Source organism: Malania oleifera, chromosome 11 (genome assembly GCF_029873635.1).
Source record: "Malania oleifera isolate guangnan ecotype guangnan chromosome 11, ASM2987363v1, whole genome shotgun sequence".
Lineage (NCBI taxonomy): Eukaryota > Viridiplantae > Streptophyta > Magnoliopsida > Santalales > Ximeniaceae > Malania > Malania oleifera.
This window is the reverse complement of record NC_080427.1, coordinates 30,539,913-30,556,651: the sequence shown is the minus strand read 5'-3', so window position 1 is coordinate 30,556,651 and position 16,739 is coordinate 30,539,913. Positions and strand designations below refer to the sequence as shown.

Below are 16,739 nucleotides of genomic sequence, written 5' to 3'. Positions count from 1 at the left end.
GATAAGCAGAGAATTTTTTAAATTCAAACAGCATCAAAAGTTGCTTGGTCCAAATTTACCAATAACATTTACTCCTGTTATATAACATAAATAATGAGATTTCTTAGCATGCCAAAAGGCAAAGAAAAATGGACTATTGATTTCTTCTGTGTCAGATATTGAACAAAGTAGGACCGCAACATGTGAACAGAAGAAAGATATAAGCAAATATTAGACACATGAAGACATTGTTGGACATAGTAACCATTCCATAGAGGAGGGGACAGAGTCATGTATGACTGTGTCACAAAAACAAAGGAAAAGAAGAAGAACAATACCAAAATATCCAGAAAACAAATAACTTAAAAAACATATCTCCTGGAGCAAAGCAACCCCACCCCATCATAAATCTGCCATAGGTAAATGCTGAAAGAAACCATTCACTGACCATGGGCTAACATAGTGCTAACCATGGCTGAACTATCAAGTGAAGAAGACTGGGAGCCATCTTTAGTCATCCATTGAAATCTAGCATATGCTTCATTGTAGAAAGTATGGATTCACCACCAAAAATTTGATCGCAGATGGGTTGAAGCTCTTGACTCAACCCAGCCAAAAACTTGGCAGCCAAGAACTCTGCCCTTTGTCACATAACCATTTCAATGTCAGAACTAGCTGGTTGATAGATGTTGAGTTCACACATATCCTTCAGAGTGCTATCATAGTTACTAACCAACCTACCTTCTTGGTCATATTTGGAAAACTTCTCATACAGTTCAAAAACATGAGTTTGATTTCTATCTTGTGAGAAGCTTTCACAAAGATAATCCCATACAGCCTTGGCTGTTCTATGAAACATCATGTTAAAAGAAATTTATGGCTCCATTGCTAATCTACAACACACAAGCGATATGTCATTCTCTTTCATCCAATCTTCAAAATCCTTGGAGTCCAGAGATGGAGGAGAATACAGCAAATACTTGGACTTCCCTTCCACGTTAATATACACATGCACAATAGGTAGTTGGAGGATCCAACCAATTTGAAGACTGTGATACATACAATTTCAGTCGAAGCTCATTCTACAGAGGCCATCAAAACCACCCCCAATACAATACAATAAGTGCTCACAAATATCAGGAATGAATAACACAGCACACAAGCACAAAGCAGAACTTCAGAACTTCAAAGAGGGCTTATCTGGCCATGGAACATAAGTTATCCTACGAGGAATTACTTGACCATGCAAAAGTGGGCAGATCACAAGAAGCACCGCAAGCACTTAATAAACAATCTGGCAGCACAAAAGCTACATGTTTGATGGCTGGAAGCAACTAGAAGTGAATTTCGGTAAAAACCAAAACCACCAGCAACTGATACAAAATTGCAGGCAATCAATCACGAACACACAGTATCATCATGCCACCACCAACCAGTGAACAGAAATACAACAACAGCATATATGCCAATAGAGTGTCACTTCACATTAGAAAATCACCATGAACACACATCATCCTACAAGGATGCTGCACAGAAAAACCAAGATGAAAAAAAAATATATCCCTTAATTACTCTCAAACCAACCAGAATCATATTCAAGAGCTGTTTAGGGGAAGATAAGAAAGAAAATGGAAAACAGTGTCAAAAAAAATTCAGATAGATCAGGTTTAGAGGAGTTTAACGCTCTGATACCACAGGAAGTTAAAGATGGATGACAGAAGAAGAGAAGAGAAGAAAAAGAAGAAAGCTAGAGAAAGAAGAAGGCAGCAGTTTCCCGAGCCTTATATTCAGCTCCATGTCTGCCCTCTAATACATTAATAATATAAAAAATTGAGAGGCAAAAATACCCTCAGTTACACCATTTACTTACTAAAATAGCCTATCTCTTCTAACAATAGAAAACAAACAACAAGGTTCTTTAAGACACCGATTGCCTGGTTAGCAACCCAAGAGCACACTCCTAACAAACCAAAACTAAGAACATTTCAAATATAGAATGTTTCAAGATATCAAAATTCATTAAAAGTGATTAAAATGTTTACACAACAAGGCTCTTTAATTTCTAAATAGAACCAAACCTATCTGAATAACAAACAAAACTGTTAACCTAATGATGAGCTGGAACCAACAATCCTATTCAAAAATTTACCTCTTATAATAACTCCAAGCAATTTTCTGATTTAACTTATAGTGCCCATTATTCTTCACAAAGTTGGCAATAATGAAAGGGTCCAAGATAGTAAGATAACATATCCATAAAAATAAGAAAGTGAAATGATCTTAAGGAAGGTTAGATGGCTTTTCTTCATGAGTTAGCTCGCATTAGGTTGAAGTGCAGCTCCTTTCCTCAAGGAAATTCACTCTCACACACCTATTAAATTACCATTGATAATGCCAATAATTGGGGCAAACATGAGTTGAGAGTTGAGAAAGATATTGATGCGGGACAGCATCAATAATCTGCAGCCATGGGAGAACGTAGGAGAGGAGAAGGGAAGAAGAAGAAGAAGAGGGAAGAGAGGAGATAAAAGAGGGAATCACTCGTACTCTTTCAATTCAAATTCATCAACAAAGCTACTCCAACATGGATTTCACACACTATTTATAAGAAAGGGCCTAAAATATGAAACTACACATATGCCCCTAAAAAATAAACAAATATTACAAACAAGCCCCCAAATGCACATAATCCTGTACTAATTAAACTAAATGCACAGTTAAACAAAACCCAACAATCCCTTGACCCAATTCTTCTTAATTATTCTCCAAGGATCTTATCAGGGTCTTGCTTCTTGTCCTAGATCAAATTTCCCCAAATTAGAAAAAATTTGGCCTCCAATTTTGAAGTGTTGGAGGATCAAAAGTGAAAACAAACTTGGACTCTTTGAAATTTAGTGCTTGAGTGATGCAAGAAACCATGTTCCATTGGCAGCACCATAGTCTTGAATTGAGAATAAGCATCAATAAACATATCAAGGATGACAAAACTCAATAATAGGAATGTTTGGGAGATTTTGGATGTCTTCAAACACATGCATGTCCTTGCTCGTAGTTTCTTGAAGTTGAATAGCTGTGACTAATTCTTTGTCTTGGTTGATTGGTAGAGGAGGCTTCAAAATAATCTTCTTATCGTTTTAGACTTATAGTGAAAGAGATGTGTTCTCAAGTCCTTGATCACACCCAAATCATCCAATCAAGGAGAACCAAGGAGTACATGGCCAATATTCATAGGTATGATATCACACCAAACTTTATCAAAATAATCAGCCATGTGGATAGGAACCAAACAACTTTCACAAACATGTAAAGTAGAGCTATCAACCCAAGATAAATCATAAGGCTCTAGGTGAGGCTCCGAATAAAGTTGCATACAATTGACCCCATTTATAGAAACCATATTCATAGGACATATTCCATCAATGATAATTGTGCGAACATTTCCTCCACAGTTGAGAAAGGAGCGAAAAAGCTTAAAATTGTGCCCAAAGTTTGAAATGGCAATCCTTATTCCAAAAATTTGTCACCATATTGCTGGATTATACATAAGTATTCTGCAACAATATATCACTAAATTCGTTAACACAATTTTCCCATAAGCCTTACTCCCAATTTTTCAAGAACCATCTTCAATTCACATGTAATCTTGAGTGCATGCAGAAATTGAACAAATTTACAAAGAAAACTCACAAACGCAGTGATGCAAAATAATTTTTTTATCGGTGGCAGTGACAAATCCATGCTCGAAAGTGCTGATGGTACACTAATTCTTCAATCCCTAGCCTTTCATATCAAATGTTGCACTTGTTCACAAAATATCACACTGCAGAATGAAATATCATGCAAGAAAACCCAAAATATCGTGGCTGGAGCAATTTCTTGAGAGACTGGAAATTACAGAACAACAGACACGCAAAGTTCTTCATGTGCATTGCTGCCACATGGAGCGCATGAGCCTCCAGCTAGAGTCCTCAGGCAATGAGATTACAGACAAAGGTAGAAAAGGGGGTAGGGATTACAGTTGGGGCTCTCCAGTGGTCAGACAGTGATGAAAAATCAAAGGAGGGTGTTCCAGGGCATTCTCTCTTCAATGGTGTGGAAAGTGTCATGAAAATCTTCCAAAGTTGAGTGTTCAAAAACTGAGGACATGACTGAAATTTTTGAAAAAGTTTAGAACTTCTTTTTAGTTTTTTTTTTTTAAAAAAAAGACTGAGATTTCAAGCAGAGAACAAGAAACCAGAATCTAAGAGATAGAATGAAAGGAGAGATAGAATGAAGGGAGAGAAACACAGAGCAAAAAATACAAGAAGAAGGAAGAATAACGGAGAAAAGAAGAGATGTACAGAATAATACTGAAAAGAAAATCAGAAATCAGAGACAGAAATGAAGGAAAATTAAGGGAGAGAGACAAAAGAGAATTGAGAAAAGGAAGAAGAAATAAGAAAGGAGAGGGAGAGAGGATGAGAATTGAAACTGCTGCAGGCAGAAGAACCAAAAGAGAAGAAAGAAGAAGATGAAAAAGGAGGGAGAATAAAAAGGAGAAGAGTGAAGGGAGAAAATGAGGGATTGAAAATGGAAGAATGATATGATCATAGTTGGGCAATTGATACACTTAGGAGGGTCTCATTTCTGAGGACATTGCTGGAAGTCATATCCAGTTGTCCAGTGAATTTGAGCAAGTTGTCTTTAAGGGAAGAGAAGTGCTGGAGGCAAAAATCTAGAATGAATTGGGCCAGGAGCGAAGATTGTAATTCTAGACTCTTCCGTACGGTGGCAAATGGCAGGAGAAGAAAGAATTTTATTAAAGATCTTGAGGATGATATGGGAGACGTTATAAGGGATTCTGGTCATATTGTGGAGCTGACTGTTGATTTTTATAGGAATCTCTTTTTAGAGAAGGAAGAGGGAAGAGTTATGGTCGAGGGGGTGGACTTGTGTCCTATATCAGCTGATAAAGCAACCTGGGTAAAGAGACCGTTTGAGGAAGAAGAGATTAAAACTTAGTTTTGAGATGGATAAAGAGAAGGCCCCTGGGCCAAATGGCTTTACCATGGCTTTCTTTCAGGATTGTTGGGATATTTTGAAGGGAGACTTTCTCAAAAATTTTCTTGAATTTTTTGATAATGTAGTAGGAAGGAGCATAAATTCTTCTTTTGTTACCCTAGTGCCCAAAACTGATTGTGTGGTAAAAGTAAAGGATTTTAGACCAATTAGCTTAGTCACAAGTGTCTATAAGATTTTGACTAAGGTGCTATCTAAGAGATTGGCTACTGTTCTGGAGGTTACTATCTCTCATAGCCAGAGTGCTTTTATAGGTGATAGACAGATCCTTGATGCAGCCTTGATAGCTAATGGGGTGGTTGAAGATGCTGTTCGCAGGAAAAGGAGTCTAGTGCTGAAACTGGATTTTGTAAAAGTTTATGATAGGGGGAACTGGAGTCTCTTGGACAAGGTTGTGGATAGAAAAGGTTTCCATCTGAGGTGGAGGAAAAGGATTAGAGGGTTCTTATCTTCTATGATCTTCTATATCTTAGTTAACAGTGAAGCTAGGTCTTGGTTTCATACATCCAAGGATCTAAGACGGGGATCCTCTCTCCCCTTCTCTCTTTACTATTGCAGTTGATGGTTTGAGCAAGATGATTGAGGAGTTGATAAAGTGTTGATGGAGGGGATCAAGGTAGGGTATGAGGAGTGTATTTCACCTCTCCAACTCATAGATGATACTATTATTTTTCTCACAAATAACACAGATTGCTTCACTAAGTTGCTAAATATTCTTAAGGTCTTTGAGAAAGCATCAAACTTGAAGATTAAATTTTCTAAAAGTTTTTTGGTGGGCCTTGGCATTAATACCCCCTTGTTAGGCTTGAGAGTTGTATAATTTTGACTTGGCCAATTATTAATTTAGGTGTTCCCTTAGGTCGTAATCCTAAAGCTGATTCTTTCTGGGATCCTGTTTTTGAGAGAGTGGCTAGGAGACTGGATGGGTAGAAAGGAGCATTCTTCACCATAGGGGGTTGGATTACTCTTTATCCACGCGTGTCTATCCTCCATTTCGTTGTATTATCTCTCTCTTTTTAGAATTCCTGTGAGGGTGGTGAGCACACTTGAGAAATTAAGAGGGATTTCTTGTGGTAGAGTGGGGAAGAGAGTCAAAGAGATCACCTTGTAGGTTGGGAGACTGAGTGTAGGTCTAAAAGAGAAGGAGGTATGGATCTTGGTAATTTGGTGTCCAAAAACATTTCTTTGGTGGGGAAACGGTTATGGCACTTTCCTTTAGAATCTAGTTCTCTTCGACACAAGGTAATTCGCATTAGATTTGATCTACTACATAATGGGTGGGATGCTAAATTTGGGGTTAATATTACTCATGTGAGTCCTTGGAAGTTCATATCTCAGATTTATGATTATTTCTTTCTAAAAATCCAGTATATGGCGGGTAATGGAGAGTAAATTCTTCGTTTCTGGGAGTATCTTTGGGTTGGGGGGATATTGTTGGCTATTGCTTTTCATTGTCTTTATCAAGTCTCTAATCTTCATGACATCCCCATTCTGATTTTTTTCTTTTGCAAGGGGATAGCCTCACTTGGAATTTCCATTTCAAGAGAAATCTTAATGATAGAGAGATTGATGAGTTGGATCTTTTGACCAATTTGCTTGATTCTTTTCACGCTCATTTGGGGAATGATAAAAGGGTTTGGAGTCAAGAACCCTCAGGGGATTTTTCTTGTAAATCTTTTCCTCCTATTTGACTCGTAACCCTAGTGCATACCCTTTTGGTTTGTACTCTTTTATCTGGAAAGCTAAAGCTCCCTCAAAAATAAAATCTTTTATTTGGACTGCTGTTCTTGATAGAATTAGCACTAATGATGTGCTTCAGAAGAGAAGGCCTAATAATCACTGGATGTTAGTGTCCTTTGTTTGAAAAGAGAAAGATAGGAAAGCCTTGCGGCGATGCACTATTATGGCTGTTATTTGGTGTGTTTGATTGGAGAGGAATGCCAGAATTTTCAAAGTGGTGGCCACTGCTAATAATTTGGTCTGGAGTAAAGTGGTTTATCTTGCATCACTGTGGGTGTGGGTGTAGACTAATGGCTTTTTAAGTCATGTTTCTTTGGAAGACCTGCAGCGGGACTGGTTGGCTCGGCTTCATAGAGTGGCTTTCAGATTATGATGATCTTCTGTTGTAATTTTCACTATTGTTGCAGAGGAAAGATTTCTTATTCTCATGGGTTTTTTTTATTTTTCATTTTTTCCTCTTTTCTTCTTCTGACGTACATTCTTATCTCTTCTAATAAATTTCTTTGATTATCAAAAAAAAAAAAATATGATCATAGTTGGGCTCAGATACCAAATGACGCGGGACAGCATCAATGACCTGCAGACATGGGACAACGTAGGAGAGAAGAGAAGAAGTTGGAAGAGGGAAAAGAGGAGATACAAGGAGGAATCACATGTACACTTTCAATTCAAATTCATCAACAAAACTACTAAATGGCTTTCACACACTATTTACAAGCAAACCACTAACGCATGAAATTATACTTACATCGTTAAGACTACGTGAAATTACACAAGTATTACAAACAAGCCCCCAAATACACATTATCCTATACTAATTGAACTAAACGCACAAATAAACTAAACCTAACAATCTCTTGACTCAATTCTTCTTTATTTTTCTCCCACAAGGATCTTCCCATGGTCTTGCTTCTTGTCATATATCACATAGGCTCAAAATGTGAGTCCACATGCAATGCAACTCAATATAACAAGATTTCGTCAATCCATGCCATAACATACATCCATCCACCATCATAAAATATTAAAATGTATTTTCTTAGGTCCTTCACAAACAAAATCCCATTTGTAAGATAATACTTGAAAACACATCACATTTAAACAGAATGAGCTTATTGAGAACATAAAAGAGATCATGTACCTACCTCATATCACAACCAGAACCTTTTTCCTTTGTATTGAAAAAGGCCTCATTTCCATGCTGTGGTTCTGTAAACCATTAAATGTTTTACTTCTAGACAACTGAATCCTAACATCTTCTATATCATTTTGTGGTCCGCCCCTTCCCCAGACCCTGCATACATGGGAGCTGTGTGCACCGGGCTGCCTTTTTTTTTAACACCTATAAGATGATTACTAAGAGAAATTAATTTCTCTTAGTGGGTGGTTTTTGTTACTACATAAAGTGAAATTATGATGGCACAGGCATCAATATCAAAAATTGGCTTCAACAACCATTTTTGTTGTAGAAAAAGACAATATTATTAAAACGAGAACCAGAGTACATGATTAAGAGGACAAGGAGTCCACCCCAAAAAACTAGGAAAGCAGAAAACTATAATACAGCAAAGGAAAAAAAGAAAAGCAGAAATAAAATAAAATAAAAAATACAAGTAGCCATTACAAAAGTGCTGCCCTCCAATCTCTTATGAGGTCAGACAGTGAAAGTCCCCAAGAAAACTCTAAAAGAGTGCTCCGATAAGGAGGCTAGGAAAGTCGCTCTATCACATAAAAGCAGTGAGAAAGTTGATCGACCTTTAAAAATCCTAGCGTTCCTCACAATCCACAAGGTCCAAAGGATAGCAAAGAAAAACAGGAAAATGATAATAGCAGCAGCAGCAGCAGTAGTAGTAATAATAATAATACAAGTAGCCATTACAAAAAGTGCTGCCCTCCAAATCCAAAAGATGCACCCATAAGGAGGCTAGGAAGTCACTCTATCACATAAAAGCAGTGAGAAGGTTTGATCGATCTTTAAAAATCCTAGCGTTCCTCTCAATCCACAAAGTCCAAACGATGGCAAAAAGAGCTGCACTCCTAAGAGCTCTGCCATTTCTATTCTTTCCAACACCCTGAAATTAACCAATAGCAACTCTCCCTCCTTTCCAGTAGCCACCTACTCTTCCCTTGCTAATGAAAAAAGGGCACTGCAATGCCACCTTGCAATACACAAAATTATGGGCATTGAATTTGTTGCTTTCACAACACATGATACACATGTCATGATTAAGGGCCTTACAGGAACTTCTCGTTAAATCAAGTCATGTGTATCTTTCCAATATCATGGTCCAAACAAAAGCTCAAATCTTCCCAAGCACCTTAGCACTCCAAAGAATATGCTTCCAAGGAAAAAGGTTAAGTGTGGGGGATTTCAAAAGGTGAGAGAGGAAAGATTTGGAAGAGAACATACCCAAGGAGTCCCCCTCCCACACTCTCCCATCCATGTTATAGAAGGAATATGTTGGTCCAACAAGGAAAGAAGGATAGTGAGCTCACCAACCTCTCTTTCATTGGAGATACCTAAATATATGGAAATCCCAAGAAGAACTCTCTGGAAGAAATGAAGGAGCTTGTGGGAGCATTATGTAGTGATGAAAGCTCAAAAAGATGAGGAACCTTCAGCTCCAACAAAGACTCCCCCACCCATGCATCCTCCTAGAAATGAACTTTTTTTTTATTACCCTCTTTGAACTGAATAAGAGGAAAGAACTAACTAGCTACCTAGGACACAAATTTCCAGGACATGAATGAGAGATTATGCCACTACCCCTATTCTCCCACCCACTGCGCTTGATCCATACTTGCTTTTAATCACCTCATGCCATGGCCAGAGGCAACCTCCAAAGCCATTTTCCCGTAACGAAGATGCTTTTGGATATCATGTTCCCAATGCTCAGGCACCCGGTCTAACTTAGATTTGCCAACCACTTCCCAACTAACTAGATGTTCTCTCCTATCCTCCCAAGGACTCAACCAAAGAAAATATCACATCATCCTTTCTAATGACTTGGCTATTTTCGAAAGGATTCTAAAAATAGGAGGTAATAAACAAGGATATTAGAGAGTGAGGCAATAATGGGAGTAGCTGGGCCATTGAGAAAGAAATATGCCCTCTTTCATTCCTCCAATCTCCGTACCATATTTTCCAGAACAAGGTCCCAAAAGGATTCCAAGTTTGGATTCCCTCTAGAGGGAGTCCAAAATTGGTTAGGGGCCACTAAAGGGAGTCGCAACCTAGAATCAATTTGAAATTATGAAGTATCTTCCCTCACATTTTGATCCCAACTATACCACTCTTGGACAAGTTGACTTTTAAGCCCAACATCTACTCAAAGATTTTGAGCAACAAAATGGCTTTCTAGAATTTTGCTAAGCAGATAAGAGTATTATGCAAACTAAAGGTGTTAGATCTCCACTTCCTCCCTTCCCTTGTCATGAATGAGTGTACCTTTAATCTCACACCAAACTTTAAGCAAATGGACCACTAATCACCCCCCTTGCCTAAGCATGGAGGAACAACCTACAAAGGGTGTCAACAACTTAGGTGAAAAATAGAAGGGAGAGTGAATCCACTCGTCTAAGTCCCCTAAAGGCCCTAAAACACTCTCTAGGTTGACCTTTACAATGACAAACAAATGAGTGGAACTAAGAGAACCCTTGATCCACTTTCTCAACAAATCCCCAAAGCCTTGTTTACTCAACAACTTATCTAAGGAACCCTAGTTGACCTTATCATTGGCTTTCTCGAAATCCACTTTAAAGAGAACCCCCTTTCTAAGGATCATTGTCTCTATTTTTCACTTTTTCCCCCTAAGAGGTTCAAAACCCCTCAAAAGATATGAAGATCACCAACTTAAACGAATCCTAGAGGTGTGCAAATTATTAATAGAAGACCCATGGAAGATATAATCTTTATTAGTGGCAATCATATAATGGTAACTCCCACTCTTTGTCAACCATCAAAACTTCTTTTTCCACCACCCTCAAAATGGGAATGACAAAATATTTCCACAATCCAATCCAAAGATGGTTTGAAATTTATTGAAATCTTGAAATTTTGACAATTTTTCAAAATTTTGACATGAAGAAAATTTCATGAAATTAACAATTATTACAAGGATTTGAACGATAGCTTTAGGAGTTGTAAAATTTTATGCAAAATTGAACTTAGATATTAATCACAAAATTTCATTTGACCTTTTATGTTAAATGAGTTGTCTCTGCATAATAACTAATATTTTACTAAACTATAATTTTTATTCTCATTAACTGAAAATATTTAACACATTTATTGTCTTACAATTGGTGCACCTTGAACACCACATGACCATCATTGATGTATTTTATTTTCAATAATTTAGTTCTAAATCCCGCATTATTATGTTTAGTTTAATTTGAAAACCCATTCTTTACTACTAATTTCCATGATCTTTTTAAATCCTGTCAATATCAAAATTTCCATCAATTTTCAATGCTTAAAATTTTAATTAGAATTGAAATTTAAAACCTTGCTCAATAGCTTACACTGCTTATTCTCCATCCTTATAAATGAAAAGACAATTTCATTAGCTTCAAAAATTACACCAAGACCTAGTTCCCCTTCCAATGGCCATCCCTCTCTAGAGTGTACAAGGAAGCTGAAATGGAATCAATTAAGCATTTACTCGCATCTTTCATTTGCAAAATCATATTCAGATCAACAATTGAACTACTCAATTGTCTTCTTTTCCTTGTTTTGGATTTGTAGCACTCGTATTACAATCAGTTTTCAAAATATAGCTCAACAACTTCTTCATTGTAACCATAAAATTAAAGATACATCATCTTTAATGCAAGTCATAGCAATTCCGCAACCTACAGCAGGGAGACTGGCAAAATATTTGAATCACTTTCAGTGAAAAAAAAAAATCTAATGATGGTAATCGGTATAATGATAACATCTGAAAGCTGGGAAATACTCGAGGTAACCATCTACAAAATGCAGTTTATTTCCCTAGTATTACTATTCACTATCTCTAATGATTTAATTTTATCAAGCCATCCTTTAAATGTTTGCAGAAATAATGCAAATCATCTGACTACAAGGCACATACTTCTGCTGCACTGTCAAGATTTGCCGAGTCAGATGCCTTTGGATTCCCATAAGGCCGAATTTCATTTTCACGACCACGCCAAACAGGTGAATTCAACGAAGCCTCTCGAGATTGCATCCAATTCAAGTTTCCCTGGAAGAAGTTCCGCATCAATATATGTCAAATGTATGCGAGTAAGAGCGAGAACAAGCTCTAATTAATTTAAATATGCAAGACAGAATAAGATCATATATAATTTATTTAGCAGAAAAATTGTAACCTGTATGGTATTTATCTCTCCATTATGACCAAGAAATCTCATTGGTTGTGCAAGAGGCCACCTGGGACTTGTATTTGTGCTGTACCTCCGATGATATATAGCAAAAGGGGATTTATAAAGATCACTCTTAAGGTCAGAATAAAATTTTCCAAGAACTTCCGAACGAAGCATTCCCTTGTAAACTATTGTTTGATTGGATAAAGAACAGAAATAAAGATCATTTCCCCAAGTTTCCAACTTGGCTGCTCTTTCAATTAATTTCCTGCAGATGTAAAGTTCTCTTTCTAAATCATCAACATTCTCTTCTTTAGCAACTCTAACAAATACCTGCTGCATGTTTGGCACAGTTTCTTTAGCATAGTAACCAACTACAGACATATCTACAGGAACAGATCTCCACCCAAGCACTTCAACACCCTCTTGTCTGAAAGTATCCATGATAGCTGTGCAAAGAAATTGCTAATTTTCAGTGCCAAAATATATGAAATGAAGCATTGATCACCCTGTAAGCATGTTAAAATGGTGAGTGAAAGTATGAAATCAACAAATAAGGAGATGGAGGCTCCTGCATACATCTTTTTTTAGTGGAAAAAGAAGAGATTTTATTAATAAAAAGAAGAGGACAAAAAAGGAGCATAAGAAACCATCCTTAGGAACTAAAAGAACTAAAGGAAGTAAATATCATAACAGCACTGCCCGCCAGTCGCACTGTAGATCTGAACAGGACAATCCTTTTAAGCAACCAGCAGCAAAAGCAACAAAAAGGCCAAACACTGGATCATATCCCAAAGCAATGACAAAGATATCTTCTTTCCCATGAATTTGTTTAATAGCAAAAAAGAAGATGACTTTATCAGAGAAAGACGAATGTACAAGAAGGAGAAAAAGAAATGCTCCATAACAAAAGAAAGAAAAAAGAGAAAATAAAAATAAAATAAAACTAAAACAATCAAACTAACAAAGCCAACCAATCTCGTTCAATATCTGAAAACCTCACTCCTTTAAAACAACCAGCTGAAGCACACCAAACTGAGGCCAAATAATGAATCTTCTCCATAATAAAGATTCATTCAGTTTTTTTCCCATAAATATACGAGCATTTCTTTCAATTCATAAACCCCATAGAACTGCATAAACCACACACATCCACAAAGCATGAGCATCCTTCCTTTTACCAAAACCAGCAAAAGAAGTGGCCAACAAATCCTCATCCAACTTCAGACAAACCCAATTTTCTCCCAAAAGACCAAAAAGCTTAATCCCATGACAAAATCCCCCACAAAACAGCAAAAAACCTGCACCTTTACAATGCTGAACCATCTCTACTCCTCTGAAATCCAGGGGAAAAAAAAAAAAAAAGAGCCAAAAGATCCTCTGACAGCTCTGACACACCCAATTTTCTCCAAAAAAAAAAATCAAAATAAATTATTTGATGCCCTTCCATGAAAAAGAGCAATGAAGAAACAAGTGAGAAACAGATTCTGAACTCTAAAAACATGGCAATATACATCAGAAGATAAAGCCTTAAACGGCCTCCTACTCTGCAACAGGTTGTTGTTAGTGTTAACTCTATTAAGAACTACTTACCAAATAAAAGCCTTAAATCTTTTAGAGATAACTTTGGCTCCTGAATGCATCTTGCGCAACAGTACATTAATGCCATCAGGGTAATATACACACAAAGAAACAAAACAAAGAACTTTAAAAAGAAGAACAAATAATGAAACATCAGCACAGATATTGAGAAAGGGATGAAGCAGAGAGAATAAGGATGTTACTATACACATAAACTGCATGTGTCCTTCAATAAGAATGATAAGTTCTAATGAAGTTGCTACACAAATAAAGTGGAGGAGGTAACAAGAACAGGCAGCAGAAACAAACTTCCAAATCAAGCCATAAGAAAATGCATCATTCTCACATTAGATATTCCCATTCAATCTAAATGATGACAGCTTTAAATCTCCCCAGAATAAACAAAGTAGATTCTACAATCTAGTTCACTACAGTGAAACACAATCTACCACCTTGTTAACAAGTCAATTGAGTTTAGTTTTATATACTTCAAGGTTAGAGCTCCAAATTTTTTTTATGCAGCTCTATGACCAGTCTAAAATATTATCTAGAAGTTGGTCCACTCTCTGCCTTATTAGTTGCAATATCAGAGTCATCTTTATACAAGTGGCATATTTATGATCTAATCAAGATTTGTCATTCCCCAAGTCCAAGTTTTTATTCCCAAAGTTCATTTCTGAGTCTGGTCTAAAGTCTGGGGATCTTTCTTGAATCTAGATGAGTCTCAAACAGCTGTGTTGAGTAATAGTCATTTTCCTAGGAATATTTAATGTCCCAAGGCTATCATGTACCTATATATTCTAGTTCAGAGAATGAAAAGACAGTTCAGGACAATTCACAGACTTCTTGTCTTTCCCACACTTTTGAGTTACAAGGAAACCAAATTGATCATTTGATAGGGGACTTTAATTGGTAATTCCAAATTTTAATAGAGATGGTTCTCCTGTGTCCTAATGAATTTGATTATTGGTTGTTCTCTTTTAAGAACTATCTTCAGCAGAATGACATGAATGAAGCTAGAAAGTTGTATTTAGCTAAATCTAAATTGAAGGGAATTGCTCAAATTTTGGGGATTAAACAGTAGATAATCTTTGGAAGGAGAAGAAAATGGTGAGATTAAAACATGGGACGAGATGAAGCAAGCCATGCAAGAACTCCCAACTACGAGCAGCATGTTCATTTTCAACTTTTTGACTTGACACCATGAGACAGTAGCCAACTACACTAAAAGATTTTCACTTAGCTGCTCGTGCAGATTGAATAGAAAGAAGATGTGATGATACTTTTTGTACAGGAAAGGGTTGAAGCCAGCTATTGAATTTTGCACGTCACCTCATTACAGTTGCAATGAAGTTCAGTTTGCCAATCAGATAGAGGATATGCAGCATGATCCTTCCAGAACTACATCAACCATTCGTTTTGGGAAAAATACTTGTGGAGTTGTGCTATAGAAGTCAGTTGGGCTATGGAAGACTCCAGAGCACTCAGGATCAACTTCTAAGGTCCTGTCAACAATTAAAGTTTGAGGTGCCAGGGTTTTGGGAATTGAGCTACACAATATCCTAACAAGGTTATGGTAATTGCACCACAACACACACACACACACATATATATATATATATGATGATTTAACCAAGGTAATTAAAGTTTAACAGAAGTTCCAGATCTCTCTCTGGGGCATATGATAAAAAAGCTTCAAAGCTTTGTTTTTTTTCCTCTACTAGTGATATGGTCAGGAACATTTCCTTTATGTGGAATGCATATGACTGGGAGTTAGAAACCTTCTCTATTTTATTTGATAAGATTATTGGAGTGGGGATTGACAAGAAAGACCAATACAGACACGGACAGAAGTTGTTTAACAGCGGCCAGCCGGCTATTTGACAGTTATATCCTATTACAAAGAGCTTGAAATAGAAAATCTTACCATTGGGAGAACCAATGAAAGCTATTTGGAAGATGAGCATCAGAGTATTGATGTCCACAACAATAAATACAATGAAAGGCAGTCGCTGTTCACGGTCACTGTTCAACTGCTATTTGGAAGATGAGTGACAGAGCTTGAGTCTCATTCTTTGTCCACTGCTCGCACGTACTGTTCAGCACAACTGTTCACAGTACCTATTCCTCATTAACATTCATGGGTACTGTTCAGGTCAGCTCCTTGATACGTCATGGCAACACAACAGATCTGTGCGCCTCCCTGTGGCATACAAAATCCCTCAAGAAACTTGAGGATTTGATGTTCTTATGGATATCATATTTGGAGCTTTTCTGGAATCGAAATTAAAGTCAGAATTTGTTGATCCCCTCCAAATCTGCAGCAGTTGATTGCCTGTTTGTCGCAACAACCACCTTCAAAAAAGCAAAAAGTTCCATTGACTAGACATTTTCTTTGTAAAAAGATGGACAAGGAATTTCTGGGCATTAGCTTTGTCATTTTGATTTGTTTTAGGCAGCAGCTAGGACAATTACTCTGTCAACAAAGAATTTTGAGCTTTGAGAGGTATTAATACTTTTATTACATGAAGATGAAAAGAAGTCTTTAAATTTGATTAGTCTCACCATCTTTTGGACAGTGGGGAGGGAGAGAAGGAACTAAAATCATCTCTTCTTACTCTCAAAGCTACATGATTTGATACTCTGCGTGGTTTAATGGGCAATATCACTAGGAAATGGATTTAGATTTCCAGATTTCTTATCCTATATCAGATACTGTTTTTTTTTTTTCCCCCATGTGTGTTTATCCTTTTAAAAAATTCAACATTAGCTGTGCATGCCCACATCTCACCACTAACACCAAACAAATTGCCCCACGATTGTCTTGCAACCTTACAATGAAGAAAGAGGTGGACATTATCCTCCAGCAAGACTTAAACATCAGATGCATCTGGACCTGGAAGCCTCATAAGGTACCCTCACTTGCAACAATCATTTGCATTACTATTAAAAAGCAAGGTCCAAGCAAAGGATTTAACCTGCAAAGGAATCTTTGCTCACCAAAGAAATTCTCCCTAGACAGAAAGAAGGAAAAG

General features: G+C 37.1%; 1 protein-coding gene across 1 annotated transcript in view; it reads right to left on the bottom strand.

Moving 5' to 3' along the window:
• The window catches only part of LOC131168155 (ferredoxin-dependent glutamate synthase, chloroplastic-like), a 115,942-nt gene that overhangs the window by 92,550 nt on the left and 6,653 nt on the right, over positions 1-16,739 (bottom strand). Inside the window, exons 3-4 of the mRNA XM_058127406.1 lie at positions 12,130-12,572; positions 11,871-12,002 (exon numbers count right to left, since the gene is read on the bottom strand). Of these exons, the coding sequence (XP_057983389.1) occupies positions 11,871-12,002; positions 12,130-12,572 (575 nt within the window). The remainder of the gene's footprint in view (positions 1-11,870; positions 12,003-12,129; positions 12,573-16,739) is intronic.